General features: G+C 39.9%; 1 protein-coding gene across 4 annotated transcripts in view; it reads right to left on the bottom strand.

Annotated features, from left to right (window-relative positions):
* The window catches only part of sox6 (SRY-box transcription factor 6), a 203061-nt gene that overhangs the window by 58664 nt on the left and 123454 nt on the right, over positions 1-20943 (bottom strand). For 3 of the 4 annotated variants that reach the window (XM_088334368.1, XM_088334367.1, XM_088334370.1), the window contains 2 exons: positions 3964-4087; positions 541-620 (listed from right to left, as the gene is read on the bottom strand). In XM_088334368.1, the coding sequence (XP_088190494.1) occupies positions 541-620; positions 3964-4087 (204 nt within the window). The remainder of the gene's footprint in view (positions 1-540; positions 621-3963; positions 4088-20943) is intronic. The other variant, XM_088334369.1, reaches the window with a different exon arrangement.

The following is a 20943-nucleotide window of genomic DNA, read 5'->3' as shown; positions in this document are numbered from 1 at the left end:
TAAGGCTAGTCCCTGACCCGGGTTCAGCTTTTTTCCCCTTTAAAACAACGCGCAAGAATCCTCCTGGAGCACTGTACAGGGCGTGGAGCCTTTCCCAACATTTTTTTGCGTACAAAACCAGATATGACTGCTCACATTTTTGTCCCTATCTTCTTTTGTTTCCCCCACTCAGATAAGAGAAGGCGATAAAAGAAGTATGTCAGTGGGCTTTCCAGATAAAAGCCATAAGAGAGATTCTTTGCTCGCACTGTCAATTGCCCACTGATACGTTCACTGGTGGGCCATTAAAGCACGTCAAGTGATTCTCATTCTCTCTGATAACTATTATCTTCTTGTGTGGGAAGGCCAGAGAGGATAAAGCCTCTATAAAACGGGATGAATTACATATGTAATATGATGAGCATGCGTGTGCCGTAGGGTTGTGCTCCAGGATTATTTAGTGCAGCTCATTACTTAGCGTACAGCTGCTTAGCTGTCCTTTCCGCCTCCCCAAGGGTTGGCAGGTGTCCCTAGCATTCTTTGTTATAGAAGCGTGCATACCTGCAGCTGGAGGGGGCTGAGTCCCGATGCCGCCGCAGCTGCCATGGTGGAGGGAATGAACTGCACGGGGTAGTTATCACCTGTCAGGGAAAGACAACAACGTAAGCAGGTCTAGACAATGAGCTGGCCCACGGCACGCGGGCAAGTGCCAACACGGATCCCCAAATGTGGCACACGAATTCAAGCCTAAACATCTGCCTTGACAAAAGGTTCCACTGGTTCGAATGGAGGACACCATACGTCTTCTTCAGGAGCATGTGCTTGCTTGCCTGGTTCAGGAGGGCAATTAGGGAGCTCCTCGGGTATTCAATTAGCAGTTATGTAACATGCCTAGCGTACACTTGCAAGAGAGTAAATAAAGCTTGAGGCTAGCAGGCTATTGTTTATCACACAATTGTTTTTGACAGGCAGCAAAAAGAAAGCATGCGTGTGTGAGAACTGGTTAGAAGAGTGCCAGCAAAACGAAAACAATGCTGCATAATTTGATTGCACAAATTACCGCCATCAGACAGCTGGTCAATGGCAGAATTGAGCACACCATTTCCTGACTGATAGCCGTTTGGATTTATACATGAAACGTTGAAAAGCTAAGTTTGATTTGATTTCACATTATTGTCTGCTATCATGTTTCCAAGGATACCCCAAAAAACGAATACATTGTGAAAGTCTGGGCTAAAAACCGAGAAGAAAATGGATGAAGTTTGGTCTCTTTGACTCTCTGTAGTTTGTGTTCTTTTTTGTGTTTTAGGGCACTTTTTGGTTGCACTAAAAAATACAGTGAAATCTAGTATTAAAATGTTACATAGTGTCCCTATAAGAAACTTGGAATCATTATTTAATATTTTATTATTTTTTAGAGGGTTTGACATGAACAAGATGGAAATAGAAACCATTGATGCCAAAGGGTTCTTACAGCTTTAGGCAAGTTAAATTCAAGACTTTTAAAGATTTTTTTAATGGCTTTTCGGACCAAGTCTGTATTTTGGCATATGTCTTTTCAAAAATACTCTACATAAAAAGAGGAGAAAATTCTAGAGTTAGTTCTTTGCATAGGATGAGTGTTTTGATTTTGTATGCCAAATTATACTAGTTTGTTTGAGCTCAAGATGTTTCCTGATTTGCGAAATTTGTTTGTTGTATTTTAACCTAACACAAGTCAATCATTGTGTTGGCCAAAATAAACCTAAGCAATGGAGCAGCAAACGGTTTGTCGGCTGGGTTGAAGCTGGAGTGCGTTGGGGGAGTTAGGGGAGGGGCCTTCTGGGGATGGCACTTCTTCTTGTCACTTCCCCTCACAAACATATGGAGCCATTAGGCCGTAGACAAGGTAAATGTGTGTACCTTCTCTTTCACTTTGCCATGGCCCACTCGCCTCACTTTGCAATCTTGTACAGCACAGCACAATGTGATTCAGGACATGGAAATTCAATCCCCATTTAGGAGCAAATAAAATCACACTGCAGTAGCGCTTTCAAATAGTGCTGCTGCCACCGGTGTGCGGTCTGGCGCTGTGGTTATTTCTACACCTTCTTTATTTCAGTATCGCTTTCCCTCTTGTCTCTCCATGCTGCCTGTGACGCAGATATTTGGGAATAATAAATGGCTGGGTGTCTTAGATGAAACGTGAGACCAAGGGACAGTCATGTCCTAAATGGGATGCGGAAAAGTGGCTCTTGGGCTGTGTTCAGCTTATAGGCACTTGGCTGCAGCAGAACGGGCGGTATGCCAGTTACGTGTCATCTGTGAAACGGAGTATTATGTTTTAACCAGTTTTAAACTTGGTCAAAGGATGAATAAAAAAGTCACTGATTGAGTGTTTGAGTTCTAGTTTAAGGTCAGAAATCTTGGCAAGCACATTCAAAATTAAAAAGGCAAAATTCGACAATTGGATATGTCTATTTAAGCAAGTCTTTTTTCTATTTTAAATGGGTGGGATTTTCACATTTGAGTTAATTGGTGTAAGCATGGCAGCAAACAGGAAAACCATACAGAGAGTCATCAACACAGCCCAGAAAATATTTGGCCACTGTCTGCCGAGTGTTTTAAATCTTTTTAAGATTAACTTGGGTGATTTTGGGAGGCCAGGAAAGAATTAATGAGTTTTCCGTTATTTCTTACACAAAACAACTTCTTCGAGATATGATCAATTCTGGATACGAGCTCCGGGAAGTAAATAAAATCATATCTAGAGTGGCCACTATATGCATGCGCCAATTTATTTGAAATGTTGTTAAATAGTGACGATGGGGCAAAAATTATCTTTTTTTCAATAGATGGCCACGCTGGTCTAATGTACAAGAGCAGACCATTGAGCGCAGCCGGCGGACAGAGTAATGACTTTCCACCACGTTGCCCGAGCGAGTTGGCCTCTGCGTGAGCACTACAGGGCCGCTGATTATGACCCTGGCCCCCAGGAGTTGACTCATCATGATAACATCAGATTAGTGCACTTTGGTCTCGGAAGTAAACGCTCGGCCACTTCCGTCCAGGCAAAAAAACGCAGCAGCATCCTGCGAGCGCTGCGGGTGAGGGTGATAACATTGTCATCTCCCTGCTACATTGTGTGCATTGTATCGGAGTGGAGATCTAATAGATGTTTTGAAATATGCCCTGTGTAACAGTCATTTGCAGCGCCCCCCCCCTGCTTTTTCTTCATCAACTCATGCATTATGCAGCGAGCGTATACACGCCGACCTCTGGCCGTGATTCCCTAATAGCTTCTGTTATTCCAACTAAAACATTTTAGATGTCAAACCCGCAGCAAAAAAAAAGCATAGTGGTAAAATAGCCCCACCCCCCCTGCCACCCTTCCCTCAGGCACTTTGTTTAGGCTGTCATGGCTCCATAGTTTCAAAATAGCTGACATTTCATCCTGAGGTTTTATAGTTAATTCATTAACTGCACTTCCACACCTTTTTAATGTTCTGCTGCTGCAAAGCTGCTGACTTCCTTTGGTTTCCCTTTGCTGGTTTCAGTCATCTTTCTTGTTCTGACCAACTTTTACAATACACAAGGGCTTGTTTTGTAATGCCGATTGCAATTTTTTATCAAGGCGATGCTGAGTTTTATCAAGAATAACTACGCTATTGGCTCAGGGGCTAAGATTGATATATAGTCATGGCATGACTTTATTACAGAAATATAGCTGGTCGCATGCAATAATAAAATACATGCTTTTTTATCTCATTGGGAAAATCCATCTGCTTAAGCTGGCAGTGATAATTGGTGATTGTATAAATAAACGTTTTGAATATAATAATCATAATGTATCGAAATTCTCGTGTGTAGAAATGCTCATGTAAAGAGGAACCACTGTATTTGAATCTGATATTAGTGTCATGAGATCTTAGAAGAAGAATATGATCCTTTACATGTGTGCAAAAATCAGGAAGGGAGATGAATGACTTAAGTTGCAAAGCATACCTGGCTTATAAGACATTCCCGGGGGGAAGAGAAAGCCTTGCTGGGCGGCGGCAGCGGCTGCCAGAGTGCGTTGGTCGTGTGGAAAAATGGGGATCATGAGCGGAGGCATGTGACCCTGGACCTGCTGAACAGATAGAGAGCAGAGATCAGAGAGAGGCCTAAGCAAAGGCACAGTACACAGAAACACAGATTATGCTCAGGCTGAGGAGGGGATAGAAAGGAGGGGGGGGCATCCAGATCACAGGTCTCCCTAACGCGTGCTGACAGGGGGATCCACGGCAATGGCAGACCCTCGTGTCCTCTCGCAAAACCTGGCGGACGCCGCTCCAAGATGCCGTTCTGTTCCAAGACATCAAAGAGGCACTTATTGTTCCAGCGCCAGACAGTGGAAGAAGTCACAGCACGACTGAGAGGCTCTTTATGACTTCAGCAGAGAAGTACTGCGAATGTTGTGCAAAGCTTTCACTAACTCCCTGACTGTAACAACAGACTGTTGGTGGTTTGTGGGTCGTTGCACTACACAGCTCACACATGTTGTCGGCATAAGAGAAAGGAGGATAGAAGTTACTCATTAGGTGTGAGCGCTATTGTTATTTGTGGTATCAATCCGAGCCATGCAAATACAGGAAAGTTTTGATTGGTACCAATCTGATACTTATAGTTTTTTTCTCAGAAATCTCATTATCATAGAATAATTGAGCTCCTCCCCTTTGAGTTATGATTTAAAATTATGTATTTAAATTAATTAATTAATAGTAACGATTTGTATCAATCCAATGCTGATACCATTTGCTTGAAAATCTCACGATTATTGAAAAATTGAACTCTTCCCCGTTGAGTTACTTTATAATCACGATAGAAACACCTTACACTGGTCTATTTTTAATAAAAAACTGCAATGCTAACTTTAACAGTATATATCTATATAAATATAACAACTGTTTCAGAACAAAAGTCAAGAGAGTCAAGTAAAAAAAGCAGTAATGTAACGAAAATATCAAGCTACAATAAGAAATTGAAAAGGACCTGCATTTAAGCATGACATTTTTATTTTATTTCATTTAGTAACATAATTGTTGTGTTTACTGAGTCAAACTATTTATTCCCAAGGAACATATTACTATCACTATCCTTTCCAGGCATTAAGAAACAGAAAAGTCTCTTAATGGCTGGGAGATAATCAACAGTGTATTCGACAGTGCCGTGAAAAAGTATTTGTCCCCGTCCTGATTTCTGTGGGGTTTTTTTTCATCCTAAAAAGCCCTCCAATTTGACAGATTTGATACAATTTTACAGAGAAGAGGGGCCCAAATTCCTCCACAGCATTGTGTAGGAGTCATTACCAATTTTTGAAAGTGTTTGATTTCTGTTATCGTTGCCAAAGGTGGCTAACTTGCTCTTAGGTTCAGGGGGCAAAAACGTTTTCACATAGGTTCAGATAAGTTGTGACTTTTGTTTTTCCCTTAATAAATAAAAACAACATTTCAAAACTGCATTTTGTATTTCCTTCAGTTGTCTATGTGTGATATTAAAACTGGTTTAATAATATGTAACCTTTGTGAGTAATATGTAAAAAAACACAGAAATCAAGAAATAGTTTTCCATGACACTGTACTTCCTACCATATTTAGAACATGTTATAACAAAAACTCCAGATGATCTATTAGAACATTTTAGTAATGTTTTGACGGGCGGGATGCAAAAGCAAATTCTGAGAAGATGTGCTTAGAGTGAGCAAAAAGAAACGATCAAGGAGAAGATAAATACATTGCTTTGTAACTTTGACTTGCAATGCTGTGTTTCCAAAGCTGAAAGCTTGAGCAAGGGATCTTGGCCTCACTTGTGTGGAACATATGGAAAAAACACGAGAATTAATGACTTAACATAACATGAGTCAAGCGCAGGGACACAGCTTTTCTGTCTCTGGCTTTTTGGACAGTAAAACCAGATGGCCCTTAGAAATGTGTCTACGGATGAGTGTGGCTATGTGCTACTGCATATTCTTGGACAAAATTGTTTCTACTTCAGTTTATTATGTATTATTACCCCAGCTCAGTTCTTTATCTACACATACATTAGTGATCTCTAACATTTTTCAAGCTGAAAGCTACTTTTTCTTCCTAATTAGCACAAAGGACACCCAGTTTGATTTCTAAATTGACAACAATAATAACATTATTCACAGTAGAGTTAAATAGATTCAGTCAACTACAAAAAAAAATAGTTTTACATGAAAATCACAATGACCCAGCACTGCTGAGCTATTTTCAGAATAGGTCCGCGAGCACCTCAGTTGTCCTTAAGGCCCGGTCACACAGCCTTTCACGGGCGTATCGAGGCTGAATCACGGCCAGAAATTTCTCCCCGTGAAGCAGACGCTGTTGGACGCTTTGAGATACAGACGAGATACAGCCGTGCTTTACACGCGGTAAGAAATTCACACACAGTTGGCCGCGCGAAAAAGTTTTGCGCTGCTCAAAGCTTTAGACCACGGGTAACCGCAGGCGGCACACGTGGTACACACGAGTTAAAGACGTGGTACGAACGTGCTAGGACGTGCTACGGCCGCGGCCAAGTCGTGGTTACGCGAAATTTTAGCGGGTAATCGCGGGTGGAGCACGTTCATAGCACGGTTGTTCTGCGCCTGTATCGCGTGTTATCACGTGCATTAGCGTGTGTACCGCGTGTAAGCACGGTCAAACGCGATGCAGCCACGGTTACCCGCGATAAGGACGCGGAACAGTCGCCGGCGTCTGTTTCGCAGGCATACCACGGGTAAACAGCGGGTTTAGCCAATTTTGCACATTTTCTACCGCGTCTGCTTCACGGGCAGAAATTTCTGGCCGTGATTCAGCCTCGATACGCCTGTGAAAGGCTGTGTGACCGGGCCTTTAGGAGGCACCCTGATACCCATGGCCACCAACTGGGAGAACCCGGACATACATAATTGTCAATTTTCTAAAAATAACGCAAAGTAACAATAAATAAAAATAAATAGTACGGTTAAGAATTGTATACAGTGGAACCTCAGTTTTCGAACGCCTCTCAGTTCGAACAAATCGGAGTCCGACCAAAAATTTCGAGACATTCTTGCTTCGCTGTTCGGTCAAAAAAATCGCAGTTCGAACGCCGGTAATGCGTGAGTGCATACGCTAGGATGCGATGCTGAGCGGCGTACGGGTGTAGATCGCTCTTTTCGTGACCAACTGTACAAAGTGTTTTAGCCCCTGATTATGCCTCCAAAGAAAGTCAGTGCAAGCAGCAAAGTTGCTACAGGTGAAAAGGGAAAAGTAGTGCGTACAACTTTTGTATTTAAGAAAGAAATAATAGCACCACAGTCCACCTGCGCCTTCTGCTGACGACCACAAAGGTAAGAAATCCTATTCATAATTCTTTTCTTTATCCTTTTTTTTATTTTTACACGTTCATGTTAGCGTAATCTTTCGTACGGAAGATTACGATAACGCGAACGTACGATTAGCCTGGGTTAGCATTACGTTTACGTTGAACATTCAGGTAAACATTCAGGGTGTTGGAACGGAGCCCAACTTTCAGGGTGTTGGAACGGAGCACCCTTTTCAATGAACCGCTCACCACTTCTTGTGGAGACCCGGGTGCTAAATGACTTGTAAACGACCTGATTTTTTAATTTTTACACGTTCATGTTAGCGTAATCTTTCGTACGGAAGATTACGATAACGCGAACGTACGATTAGCCTGGGTTAGCATTATGTTTACGTTGAACATTCAGGTAAACATTCAGGGTGTTGGAACGGATTAAAACGATTTACATTTTTTTTAATGGGAAAAATGATTTCGGTGATCAAACAAATCGGTTTTCTCGAACTGGGTTCTGGAACGGATTATGGCCGAGAACAGAGGTTCCACTGTATTTCATTTCATGGATATAATTTTACCTGCTAATAAAACCAACCATTAATGAGAAAAACTTACATATTTCCAAGCACTCACCCGTTCTCGCCACGAACAATAAATTATATAATATATTTCAGTATATAAGCTTTTATTAACCTAAGGATTTTGACAAAATGTGAAAGGTATACTGTATTTATCCACACAAAAATTAAGGATTATAAATATGCATGGTCGTGATTTGCAGTAATGAGCTTGGAGTATGAACTTTTAATAAGCAGCAACTAATGTCATAGCGAGCAGAATAAAATGCTAAGGCGTTTCAAGGTGGTAAACATTGGTGGCGCTACATTGGGGTAGCGATTAAGTTGTTGGAATGTTTCTGGGAAATATTTCTTCTTCTTCTTCTTCTGTGTCAAACATTGAGAGAATTGAACAGCATTTCACCCTGAAATTTTCAAACAACCACAAACAACGAAATAGTGAAATGCATTCCAATAAACAATACTGGCAAAGCTAATTAATAGATCTGTAGTTGGTTCTGTAGACATAGGAGGTCAACATGCTGCCGTTCCTTCTTTGTCTCTGTGCCGCGAACAACTGGGTAATGTCATTTCACACCACCTGCTTTCCGACTTCATTAAAGAACCACAAGTGGGCAACCAGGTTCTATTATTTGTCCCCAAAGCACTAAGGACCTGACTTGGAATACTTGAAAAGGAGCATCTGTAGTGATCAGTCAAAACCACTTGGCCAAGGTGCACTATCTGCTATGATAAACTCCAGCAGAGGTTTTTGCCGCTTCGCAACATAGATCATCAATTAGGATGACCCAAAGAGGTCTTTAACGGACCAGCGCATGAGCCGTCTGGTTTCAGACGAAGAGCATACAGAGCTTTTGATAAATGGAGCCCACTCACAGTTGTACGGCAAGGAGAAACAGATTGAAAACGTCTGCTGTTGTTGGTCAGTTTTTTTATGAATACAACAAGATTGATTGTCTTTTTCATTGGTCCATTCAGAATGTTTCCTTTTGTCTTGATCCCTTAACATACATCTTTCAAATGTTGGAACATATTTTTGTAGCATAAATTTTACTTAGTTTTTCTGAATTTCAACTTTTGAAAATGTCTCAATAGGTCAACAACATGTCCTATCTTACCCAGACATCCTAGAGAAATATAATGGAATTAATTCAAATGATTGAGGAAGCGGAGAGACCCCTGGCTACTTCGCACTTTGGTTCTTTGGTTCACTGTTTTGCGGATTTTGAATTGAAATGAATTGTCTTTCTTGTCATTAATATCAACATATTGTGCATTGTGTTTTGATAGGCAGCAGACAGCAGAGCCAGATTAGGGGGGCTTTCTGTATTGGGTGTGTGCGCAACTATGATAGGCTAGTGTATACTGTCAGTCAAACTGGTGGCGGGCGCACAAGTGGCTTCCCCCCCAAATCAAACTGCAGAGCATAGCGCCAGCTAGCTTCTAGCTGCTCATTACATTGATAAGATATCCATCAATAATACGCACTCTGAGGAAAGTCATAAGCACAAAGAAAGGATTCGAGAAGCAACTGAGGCGGTGTCAGGAAGAAGGCTAAAGTGGTGGTGCAAGTCTGGCCTACTTCTAAGGCTAAGCTTATAACCCTCACAAACTACCCCTGTCAAGCAGGTATCTCACCAATGCCAGATCTATTACCCATGAAATGAATAACCTGGAGCTACAACTCATAAGGAAACAGCTACATTCGGTAATCTTATATTTTATTTAGCACAGAGAACTGGCTAAAGTCGAAGTTACCCGATGCTAACATGCAGCTAGCGTGCAGCTATACATCCGCTCTCTAAATTGCTTTCTTACACTGAAAGGAGAAGCCCTCGAAATTCAATAAAGACCAGTCATTCATTCATTCAACTGCAATTAGTAGATCTAAAGTTGTAATTTTGTTACAGTCATATACTCTTATTCAGTAATGACGTAATCTTGAGGTAAGTTTAAACCTTGGTGGCTACTTTGCAGATTTTCACTTTTTGCTGGTGTTACTGGCCCCCATTACCGGAAAAACCAAAAGATCTCTACTTCTGTTGTGGGAGTTGTAAGTCTGAGACCGTAATTATTTTATTTTTTCTAATTTCCCTTTCGTGAAGCAGGGTTGAATTTTCTTGTTTTAATTTTGAATACATATTTCCTGCAAGAAAACCATGGAAAAGGGGTAAGCGGTTAAAAGCTTCCCCTTTAGCCTACTCCGTTGGGCACATGTTTGTGAATTACAGTGGGACCTCGCTACTTCGCGATTCCACTTTCGCGGGTTCAGAGCCACGCGGGTCTAAAAAATAATAATAATAAAATAAAATAATTTTTAAAGAAAAATTTAAAAAAAGAACGTTTTTTTTAAAGCATTTTTGAAGGGGTGTCGCTACTTCGTAGTTCCACGTTCGCGGGTTCAGAGCTTCGCAGGTCTAAAGAATAATAATAATAAAATCAAATCATTTATTTATTTATTTATTTATTATTTTTTTAAAAGCATTTTTGAGGGGGCGTCGCTACTTAGTGGTTCCACGCTCGCGGGTTCAGAGCTTCGCAGTTCTAAAAAAATAATAATAATCTCATCTCATCACATTGTACCGCTTATCCTCAGTAGGGTCGCGGGGATAATAATAATAATAATAAAATAAAATAATTAAAAAAAAAAATATATATATATATATATATATATATATATTTTAAGCATTTTTGAAGGGGCGTCGCTACTTAGTGGTTCCACGTTTGCGGGTTCAGAGCTTCGCAGGTCTAAAAGTAATAATAATAAAATAAAATAATTTAAAAAAAAAACAAAAAAAACTTTTTTTTGCATTTTTGAAGGGGTGTCACTACTTCGCAGATTTTCACTTTTCGCGGGTGGTTTTGGTCCCCATTAACCGCGATAACCGAGGGATTACTGTATAGCATTGTATTATTTTTGTGCAAATATTTCATTGTGGCACCACGCCGGCGCAGTGGTTAGCATGTGTGTGGATCAGTTCTAAGGTCATGAGATCTAACCTCCTGTGTGGAGTTTGCATGTTGTCCCCATGCTTGCGTGGGTTTCCTCCAGGCACTCCGGTTTCCTCCCACATTCCAAAAACATGCATGTCAAGTTAATTGGCCCGTCCAAATTGTCCCTAGGTGTGAATGAGCAAGCAAATTGCGTCCTGCAACTGGCTGGCAACCAGTTCAGGGTGTCCATTGCCCACTGCCTGAAGATATCTGGGATGGGCTCCAGAACCCCCGCAACCTTACTGAGGATAAGCGGTGCAGATAATGGATGGATATTTCATTGTTTCCTGTTGTTAATTAGTTTTTTGTGCTAAAATAGAAGCCACAAAAGACACATAGACAAAATACTTTTTGTATTAGCCACTTATCTTCTGCGTTTGTTTTGTTTGGATAACAGCAAACTGTGTAGACTTATTTTCTTTTTGCCATTCCTTAAAAACGATTTTTACAATTAGCCTCATGCAGAAATACACTATTTAGTAATGTACAGTATTATAAATGGCAGTGTTGGGTGCTAAAAAAGGGTAATAATAACAGTTAATAGTTACTGCATTTATCCACCAACCTGTGAAGGTAGTAAAGCCTCCATAATTCTTTGGCTGGCTTGTGCCATCCTGAGAGCTTGCAAAAGAACACTTAGCTAAGACACACTATATCCAGTTAGGCTTCAGAACGCTCGAAGATTTACTTCTCTATGTTTAGGTTCTGCCCAAGATGTTTTTTTTACTCTAGGCAGGGTGTATTGGAAAAATAATATTACAAATCAGTAGACCAAAATTTAGCATACTTTTACTGTAAATTCTGCGTATATGTCTGCCCAATTGACTGAGTTGGTTTGTTGTTCCTGTGTAAGCCACGCTTCGCTGCTGATGCGTTGCCTACAATTCGGTTCTCATACAAAGTGCCCCCCGATATCAGTGTTTTGTTTTAAAATTGTAAATACGGCTTAGATTCAAGGTTTGGAAGATTATCTCCATGACGAAAAGTTCAATGTCCTCATAGTATGTGCTTGAGACAGTGCCACTGTAACTGTAATTAGATGTACTTAAAAGGTTTATATAAACTTGCTGGTGATTTCCGTTAAAACATTGTGAGCCAAGGAGTGACAAATAGCTATAAGACAACATTGTCACTTATAGGCGGAACTTTTCAAGTAGCAGAGTGATGCACCGTTTTGTAACAATGTTGAGATATTTTACTAGTAACGTAAAGTAACGTTACGGTACTTGTTACCGAGAAAAGTAATTGCATTCCTTTGTAACGTGTTAGCCCCAACACTGTTGAAATGTGACTTAAAAATATGAATGGTAAGTTCATTAGGATGAACATGATACAGTGCAAATTAAATCTTCACACGCAGGCAGTGCTGGTTTGAATGCATATAAAACTTTTTTAATATATAAAATAAGAATTTTTTTTTGTTTATTATTCATTTTATTTCATTGTTTTTAAACTGTAAACTATAATTCAAGAAAGGCTTGCCAAAAACACTGAAACCTTGATTTTCTGCCCGCAAACATGTTCTCCACCATTAGATGTGGAAGCTTTTTCAAAACACCCACAGGGCTTTAAGATGCAAATCTAATACCCCCACCCTTGAACATCCAAGTACAGATCTATGCACAGGTCTGCTTCCTTAAAGACCGGCAATGAGGGGAGTAGCAAGAAGCTGTTGCTTTGACCGTCACTATCATTGAGCGTTGACAAGATAAAGAAGCGATTCCCCCCAAAAATAAAAGAAACCTCTTGCCTCTTTAACAGCCATGTTTCATGGTTATTGGTTTGAAAGGACTTTGTGAGTCTAATATCCTGATTCATTGCTACTTGACGCCCTGAAGCGCACCTCTCACCCAGATGCTCAGCATGAATATGCCTCCAGGATACTTTGAGAAAGAAGTGATGTGTTGTATAAACGCTAGCTTCAAAATAAAAGCAAGCAGGTGTGTTACCAATAAGAAGGTTCAAGGGAAAACGTAGATAAAAAAAGTTTTTGAAAAAGATCACAAACACCTCAAACACCCTTGAGGGGAGTTGTTAATACATACAGTAAGCCTGATCTCACTTTCGTTTTATCATATTCTACAGCATGTTTTTTTTTTCTCATTATTTAATTTTACCCAGATGCTGCTGTAGGAACCGAGAGTTCACACTTCCCCCTCCATCCCCCACTGCTTGCCAGGGAGCATTGCACCAAACACGGCAAGTGAGAAGAAATCACCTTTTTTGACCCGCATACATGATACACACTAGTCAATATTGGACATCTAACAGAAACCAGGAGTAAAATTTGTTCGAAATTGATTTGAGCCTGCCTATTTGTTCTAATGGAAACAATGAGCGTACTTCAACAAGTGCAATTGTTGATTTCGAGCAGCTAAAAATGTTATCTTTTGCTGACATCCAATGTCATTTACACTCAACAGTGGTTTGCTTCATCGTCATATAACAAATTGTCCTGTATTGAGTTATTCCAAAAATATCCCCTTCTGCCAATACAACAACAGCCTTGCGATCTATAATTTCAATGTGTTAAAAATTTGGTTTCCTACCACATTCCAAAAATATTCATGGCAGGTTGATTGGTGTCTCTAAGTTGGCCCTAGGTATAGATGTGCATGAATGGTTGAATGTCTATTAGGGCTACAATGATTAGTCAACGTTGTCGACAAAAATCAAGAACAGAAATAGTCGAAAATGAATTCCATTGTCAACTTTTGTTGCCAGACACGCATCTCATTATGAATATGATCTCTGCTGAAAGTCGCACATGCATGATGGCATCTCAAGCAGCAACATAAACATACAGAAATGGCAGCATCCATGTTATTACTATGTTGTTACTATGTTATTAACAGGTGGTAGTTGTTAGAGGTTGCGTTAAAATAGGGTCAGTCAAAACCACTAAAATATCATGCCAGTTAGAAATCATATTTACTGGAAAATCACAATGATGCATAACGGGTGAGCTACTTTCAGAACCTGTCCCGAACCCAGGTGTAGTTTGATTGAAATGCTCACAATTGGAGGTAAAACAAATCATTAACAATAGTTTGACACAAACTGTATTAAAAAATGTATTACCAATTTAGGCATATTATTGGAATCTATTCAATTACATTTTAGGCATTTTAATGACCAGTGGATGATATTAAAATATTTCAGAAAAAATGATGTCACCTAAATCTTTTCATGAAAAAAAAAAATATATATATATATGCACCTGTAAGTGTTAAATTGTCCCGATATGTTGAGAGACTATTTGTGTTAATCTACGTATCCTGTAGTGGTGGGCCGTCAGTTCGTGCAAGGCCTTCTCTGCTGGCTTAGAAAATATCCAAATTATGTGATGTAATCATAATTTTCCAATAATATTTATTCAATGAATCAAAAATAGTCCGTCAGCTCCCTTTCATTGCTTGTTCGCTGTGTCCTTTCATATTTAAGAATTCAACCAATCACATTTTAGCCATTACATGTTGCCAGGCTCAGAAATATGCCCAGAGGCCTTCACAAGCAGATCTGCAGGCCCTTCTGAGGCATAACAAGTGACGATGAATGATATGTTAAAACAATCAGATTTCGAGTTGGCAATATCAAGACTTTCTTGCTAGCGTAGGTAAACTTAAACTAGGGGGCGGTAAAGCACCAATGTAAAAAATCTACAATTCTACTAAACTATAATAGCATTTATTTTTTCACTCTACAGCGAACTTTTAACTCATTTAAACATTTTGTACCATGCAACTTTAATGTCAAGCAACTCAGAATGTTCTAAAACAAACAACAAGATGTTAATTAAAAATATTGACTTTTCAGCGCAACAACAAATAAAATATGAAATAGAAGAATAAACCTTGCATTTGTTATTTAAAACACATTATCCCAGAGAAACACAGGGAACATAAATTGGAATACTTGAAGATGTACAAAAAAAGGATAATATACAAACCAATTTCAACCTTTTTTATACTAAACATATGCATATTGACCAATGAAAAGTGAAAAAAAGGGAAGGTCTCGAAGGTAACTGGCTTTTAATTGATGGGAAGCCGGTTATTGTCATTTACTTCCAAGAGCTGGCTCATAGAGCCAGTTTGTTTGCGAAAAACACAATACTGAAGGCCTAAGTGTGAAATGCAAGGCCCTCCACTGCTGTAACAATTGATAATGAAGACCTCCAATATTTTCACTGAATAGTATTTTCCAAGGTTTGATTTTTAGGCCTGACATCTGTTTGTGCTGCTGTGTTCATAACGCAGGATAAAGTGCAAGGAATTTAAATGTCAAGAGGTCAGGCCATCAAGGGGAACAACCAATAGATGACTTCTTGTTCCACTAATTCCTTACACAGTCAAACAAGCCTCCTTGGAAAAAAGCCATTTCAATAAGTCTGTGTTACGTGCACAGAAGGTTGAAAGGAGGCTAGACCAACCCACTGCCCCGCTTTACACACCCCACCCTAAATCCTTCCACTCTCTTCTACACAGACTCATTTCATCACAATTCTCAGTGGTGCTGTCGATTGAAAAAAAAAAACACTTTGAAATTATTAATTATTTCTTTGATTTCTTTTAATGTTATGAAGTGAGCACCAACAGGCACGTATGTTACCCGTGTTTCAGCCTCCAAATACTATCTCAACACTAAAAGTAAATATTATTTTTTTCAAAAGGATACGCTATCTTCTAAATAAATACCTCTTCAAGGTCTCACTGAGAAAATAAAGGCTTGCGCAGAGCACTAACATCCACGGGGAGCGCCCTCAAACAGCATCCCTAACGACGAGAACTAGCGAGCAGACAAACAAACCAGAGAGCCACGAAGGGGTCTGAGGCTTACATCATTATATCGCACACACATCATGCAAACTGTGAAAAATGGGGCTGAGTGAAATGGCGCGGACCATCATGGTCGGGTGGCAGAAAGGTCTTGAAAACATTTGTCATGGATTATTCACTTGCTGGTGAAGTAGTGTTAACATAGGGACAATTGGCAAAGGCAACAAAATTCTGCAGCCATGACTGGCTATTTGAGGCCACTAACAATAAAAAGGAAAAATGGGCTGTGGTGAAATTGTAAACCAAGTACATACAGCTTTACAGAGACCATAATTTTGAGTTGTGTTCAATACTGCCTTCAAAAATAGGCAGAAGGGATGGAAAACAGTATGTATTGAGTAATTGTTTTTTTTTGTTTGTATGTGATTGATTCTTTTGTTTGTATCTGTCAATAGTTTCTAAGCCTTAACCATTTATAGGGAAAATAAAGTACAACCACCTGATTGTCCTGATTTGCATGACTAAGGAAAACTTCCTTTCTACAATCTACAAAAACAAATGATTTTGTGACGAAGCCCAACATACTTTAGCAATGCATTATTTTGCTTAAAATTTTTCTTATTTTATTTGCAAAGAACTACTGAGCTTTCATCCCAAACCCATGAAGTGTCTTTCTTACTTTAGCGATGTGCTGAATGCTTTGCTTTGAATCCCGCAAGCGTAAGAAAACATGTGCCCCCTTAACTCTGCCTCCACCCCTAAGTCATCACTCCCCCCTCCTAAAAAAACACACACACTGACTCATAGTGGATCATATTAATGCAACACTCTCAAATGCTGTTAGTGTGGCTTTCGCTGACACCAATCCCCACCCAAGGTCTGAGTAAACAGGTGCCTCATTGTCATACTTGGGGCCAACATGAGCATTTTGCAATGTAAATTATACATTTGCACGGTAAATATTTGAAAAAACTATGGAGTACTGATTTGTGGAGATATAGCGCTACACTAATTTTAGGATAGTTTTTTTTTAGGGATGCAAAATAATTACCCATCCCATTTGTATCTGCCAGATATGGCAAAACAATGATCAGATATGGATCAGATTACAAAAAAATGAATGATAACATAACGACTTTACTATGATATTGCCAGGCGACCCTACTTTCCAGATCAGTTTTTTGTAATAAATCAAAACTATACACAGAAAGCATGTGTTTTAAATATATAAATATATATAGCTCCTTACCATGCATGAAGGGCTCCACCCCAAGTCCGATACCCTGAGGGTATACGCAAAGTGGAAAGTGCTCGTGAGCATCAATACCATGCTCCATGAGGAAACATCAAAAATCCAAGAGTACATTTAAAATATTCCCGCAAAAGATGACCTATTAAGTCAATGTCTCAGGCAGAACCCAAAAGAGAATGCAGAAGACGAGCAGCAGATATCCTGGAGGAACAACCCCCTACATGGCATGCACCTTTGTCAAATAGAGGTCGTGGCTGACATTAAAAAAAAAAAAACTCCCACCAGTGGCTGGAAAATGCGGGACTGACAAAGAGCACAGAGGCTTTAATCATGGCAGCACCGGAACAGGCCATAAGCACATGAGCCAGAGAGGTCAGGATTGACCAGAGTAGATCAGACTCAAGCTGTAGACTTTGCAAAGGTGCCCTGAAACAGTCCACCACAGTGGCAGGGTGCAGGAGGCTAGCTGGTTCAGCATACACAGGCACATCTGCAGGAACATCTGCAACCATGAAGTACCCAAAACCCAATGGGCAATCTCACAAGTCACTGAAAACAACAGGGCTAAGATCCTGTGGGACTTTAGCTCTCAGATTTGTAAGCAACTCGTGGCCAACCCACCAATCATAGCAGAAGAGAGTGGAGACATTATAGATGGGGTAAACATCCGGGAGCGCACGGCGCCCTAGTACTGTGGTGGCCGTGGCTTTTGGGTGTGCTCGGCGCTGTAACTGGGTAGATCTGTGGAATCGCCATGTGCGTTTTCAGAGTTGTCGCTGACAACCACCACACCGACATTCTCCGGAATCTACCTCGGTCCATCCACGTTCGGCCATCCATCCCTGTCATCCATCCGTCAATATTTGTAAAACAAGGTAAAGGGTGCTACTTGGCGAGTTTTGACTATTGTGGGTCCTTTATGAAACACAACCCCCCGAAAAGCGATGGATTACTGTTCCTTAAAATAGACTTGATCTCCCACATTTCCACAGATTAAAGCATCTCCTCTGAAGAGGGCTTAAAGGTTGCTGCTAAAACTGCTGAGTTCTCTGAACACACAACAAAGCCGGCTTTTATTGTTTCATTGCCGACAATAACGAGCCCTTGTTTAATTAGCGTCTTGACTCACAGGCGAAGGCGGAGCACAGCATTGAGAGTTATGTTGTTTGCCACACCTTATCATGCATATTTATTGACTTTCACATTTCATGCTAGCGAAATGTAGAACATTGCTTTTATTCTTTTGTTTCCCTGAAGACACGGGAACACTAACACACATTTTTCAAGGCTCAATTAGCAAAAACAACAGACTTTTTTTAAGCATGATTAAGTTTTAACAGTACGAGGGCGGCTTTATTGTACCATTTGCACATGGCAATATAACATCAGCATTTCTACCGCTTGCGGACAAGAAGTCACATTTCATATCGTTTCTCCGGCGCCGTCACGAATGGCAGCCACTCCAGCAGCTCCCGTGTTATTTTCGATTGTTCTCAGTTATTTTCGATTGTTCTCAGCTTAGGGATGCTGCTGGAAAAGTGAATTTCCCTTCGGGGATGAATAAAGTATCTATCTATCTATCTATCTATCTATCTAACTAATTAAATGGAGCCCTCCCCTGCCAGTGGAGTCCACTAAAGGGAATTGTTTGTATCTAAGTGTCAATATATTAAATCACAGAGGCTAATGAGTCAGGTCATGGTTTTCTTTTATCTTCACTCTTGCATGTACACATCTTCATCAACTAACAGTCTCCTTAAATGGGAGCTGAACAGGCTGGACTGATCCTCTATGGTCGCGGGCCAAGTGTGCCTGACTGAGTTGGTAATGCCCTGGCTTTTCCCACCTCCCCCAAAACCCTCCGGCATAATCCTACTTGCACATCAACACAAGTATGTTATCCATTCTCTGGGTCGTTATTCCCTCAGTTGAGCATTGACTAATTAGGGGATTGTTTTTTTTTCCAATGCCTATTTTCTTTTGCTGGTGAGACAACGAAAGCCAATGATAACATGAACCAGACACTATTATGCAATTGCATGCAGCCTTGTGCTCATTTAAACGGATCTGAATGATTTAATATTTACCATTTAGTTATGGAAGCCTTTGTTCCTTTAAATTGCCACCCAGAGACATCAGTTCATGAAATTACTGTCTTGCATTAGGAGAATAAGCATAATCAATTTGAACGTTTCATGTGAAGGACATTTGTTAAAAGTAAACAGTAGATGTCGCTGTAATTTGTAGCACAATGAGTGCTAAAAAATGCACTTTGATATGATTCATGTATTTTTGCTTATTATTCAAGTCATATTGTTTTTTTTTTTAAATGAATAGTTTTTTACCACTAGGAGATGCCCAAATAATACACAATGTCCCTTTAATAATTGCTTCCGTGTGAATGACAGTGTGTATTATTTTTTCAGGATTGTGTGTTTTGTCATCTCGTTCTTCTGTCGTTATTTACCGTATTTTCTGCACTATAAGGCGCACCTAAAAGCCTTTATTTTTTTCAAAAGCTGACCATGCGCCTTATAATACAGTGCGCCTTATTTATGGATCAATTTTAAAGTTGCAAAGTTTTCCCACTAACTTGCAGCCGCCGACTAGATTTTCCCCCGAACGCCGAGTAGTACGCGGTGTATGCTGGGATTTATTTACCGGCGTTTCATTGGTTAACCAATGTGTCAATCATCATTTGATCGATCACTATTGGCTAAAGTTATTCGGAGGTCAAGAGGCGGATCCTTTTTATCATTTACAGCCTGCCATTGGCTTAAACGGCAAACAAAGCCTGCAATTGGCCGAAAAAGATGTGTCAATCATCATTTGAATCGATCACTATTGGCTAAAGTTATTCGGAGGTCAAGAGGCGGATCCTTTTTATCATTGACAGGCTGCCATTGGCTTAAACGGCGAAACAAAGCCTGCAATTGGCCGAAAAAGATGAATGCGTATAGCATGTGGCTGACGGCATAGAGAAAGCATTTTTTTTCTATTCTGTATTTGTAAATATTGTATTCTCCTGGATTTACTACCCTCACGGATACAAGAGGACATTGCCTGCACATCATTATGAACACAACGACTTCGGTGAGCTATTCCGGGTTTTATATTGTCCCTGTATCTTGTTTCAGACTGAACACGATGTTTCTGTGATAAGCGGTGCAGATAATGGATGGAATGGAGTGTCTATTTTTAAATTAAACTCAATTCCAAGTGTTTATTGTCATATGCACAGTAAAGTTGCGAGCGAAAAAGAAAATAGAAACTAAGGAATGTTTGGCATTTCTTGAATCCCAAGACTTTAAACCTTCCGAATGATGGAACGATGCATTTGAGTGACATCGTACGGACACCGCATCTGCACGTGTTCTCGACACGTATTTGCGTCTTTGCAAGCTTTGGGAATGTTAAGAGGGTAATACGTTGGACTGAACTATCTGACTGTTTTGTCCACGTTCCCATTGTAGCGCCTTATAATCCGGTGCGTCTTAGGTATGTCAAAAATAGGACCCAAAACTATTTTTTCGGGGTGCGCCCTATAACCCGGTGCGCCTTATAGTGCGGAAAATACGGTATATTTTTAGTTAGTCCTACATCCACCCCCCGCCCCCAAAATTATTTAAGATAAATTTGATAACAACAATAATTGTAATAATAATAACTATAATCATCATCATCATTACTATTATTATTATTATTAATAAGGATGGGCTACAGCCTTGTTCGAACACAAAGCAAATTTAAAATGAGAGGAATAATAAATATAAAACTATTAGTCCTATGAAACTTTAAGAATGAATATAATTAGGGGATTTGAAAATGTGAGAGAAAATTGAGAGTCAACTTGTGGCATTGATACGTTATATCAGTACTGATGAAATTTCAACAGTTCAGCCTGTTTATTGGTCTACAAAAAAATGGTATTGATCATCCCTAATAATTATGAGAATTATGGTAATTATGATATGATTATTTAAAATGATAGTAATAATGATAGTAATAATGATTGTAATAATAATAACAACAACAACAA

This window comes from Urocampus carinirostris, chromosome 4 (assembly GCF_059441175.1).
Source record: "Urocampus carinirostris isolate Australia breed hairy pipefish chromosome 4, RoL_Ucar_1.0, whole genome shotgun sequence".
Classification (NCBI taxonomy): Eukaryota; Metazoa; Chordata; class Actinopteri; order Syngnathiformes; family Syngnathidae; genus Urocampus; species Urocampus carinirostris.
This window is presented reverse-complemented; position numbering and strand designations above follow the sequence as displayed.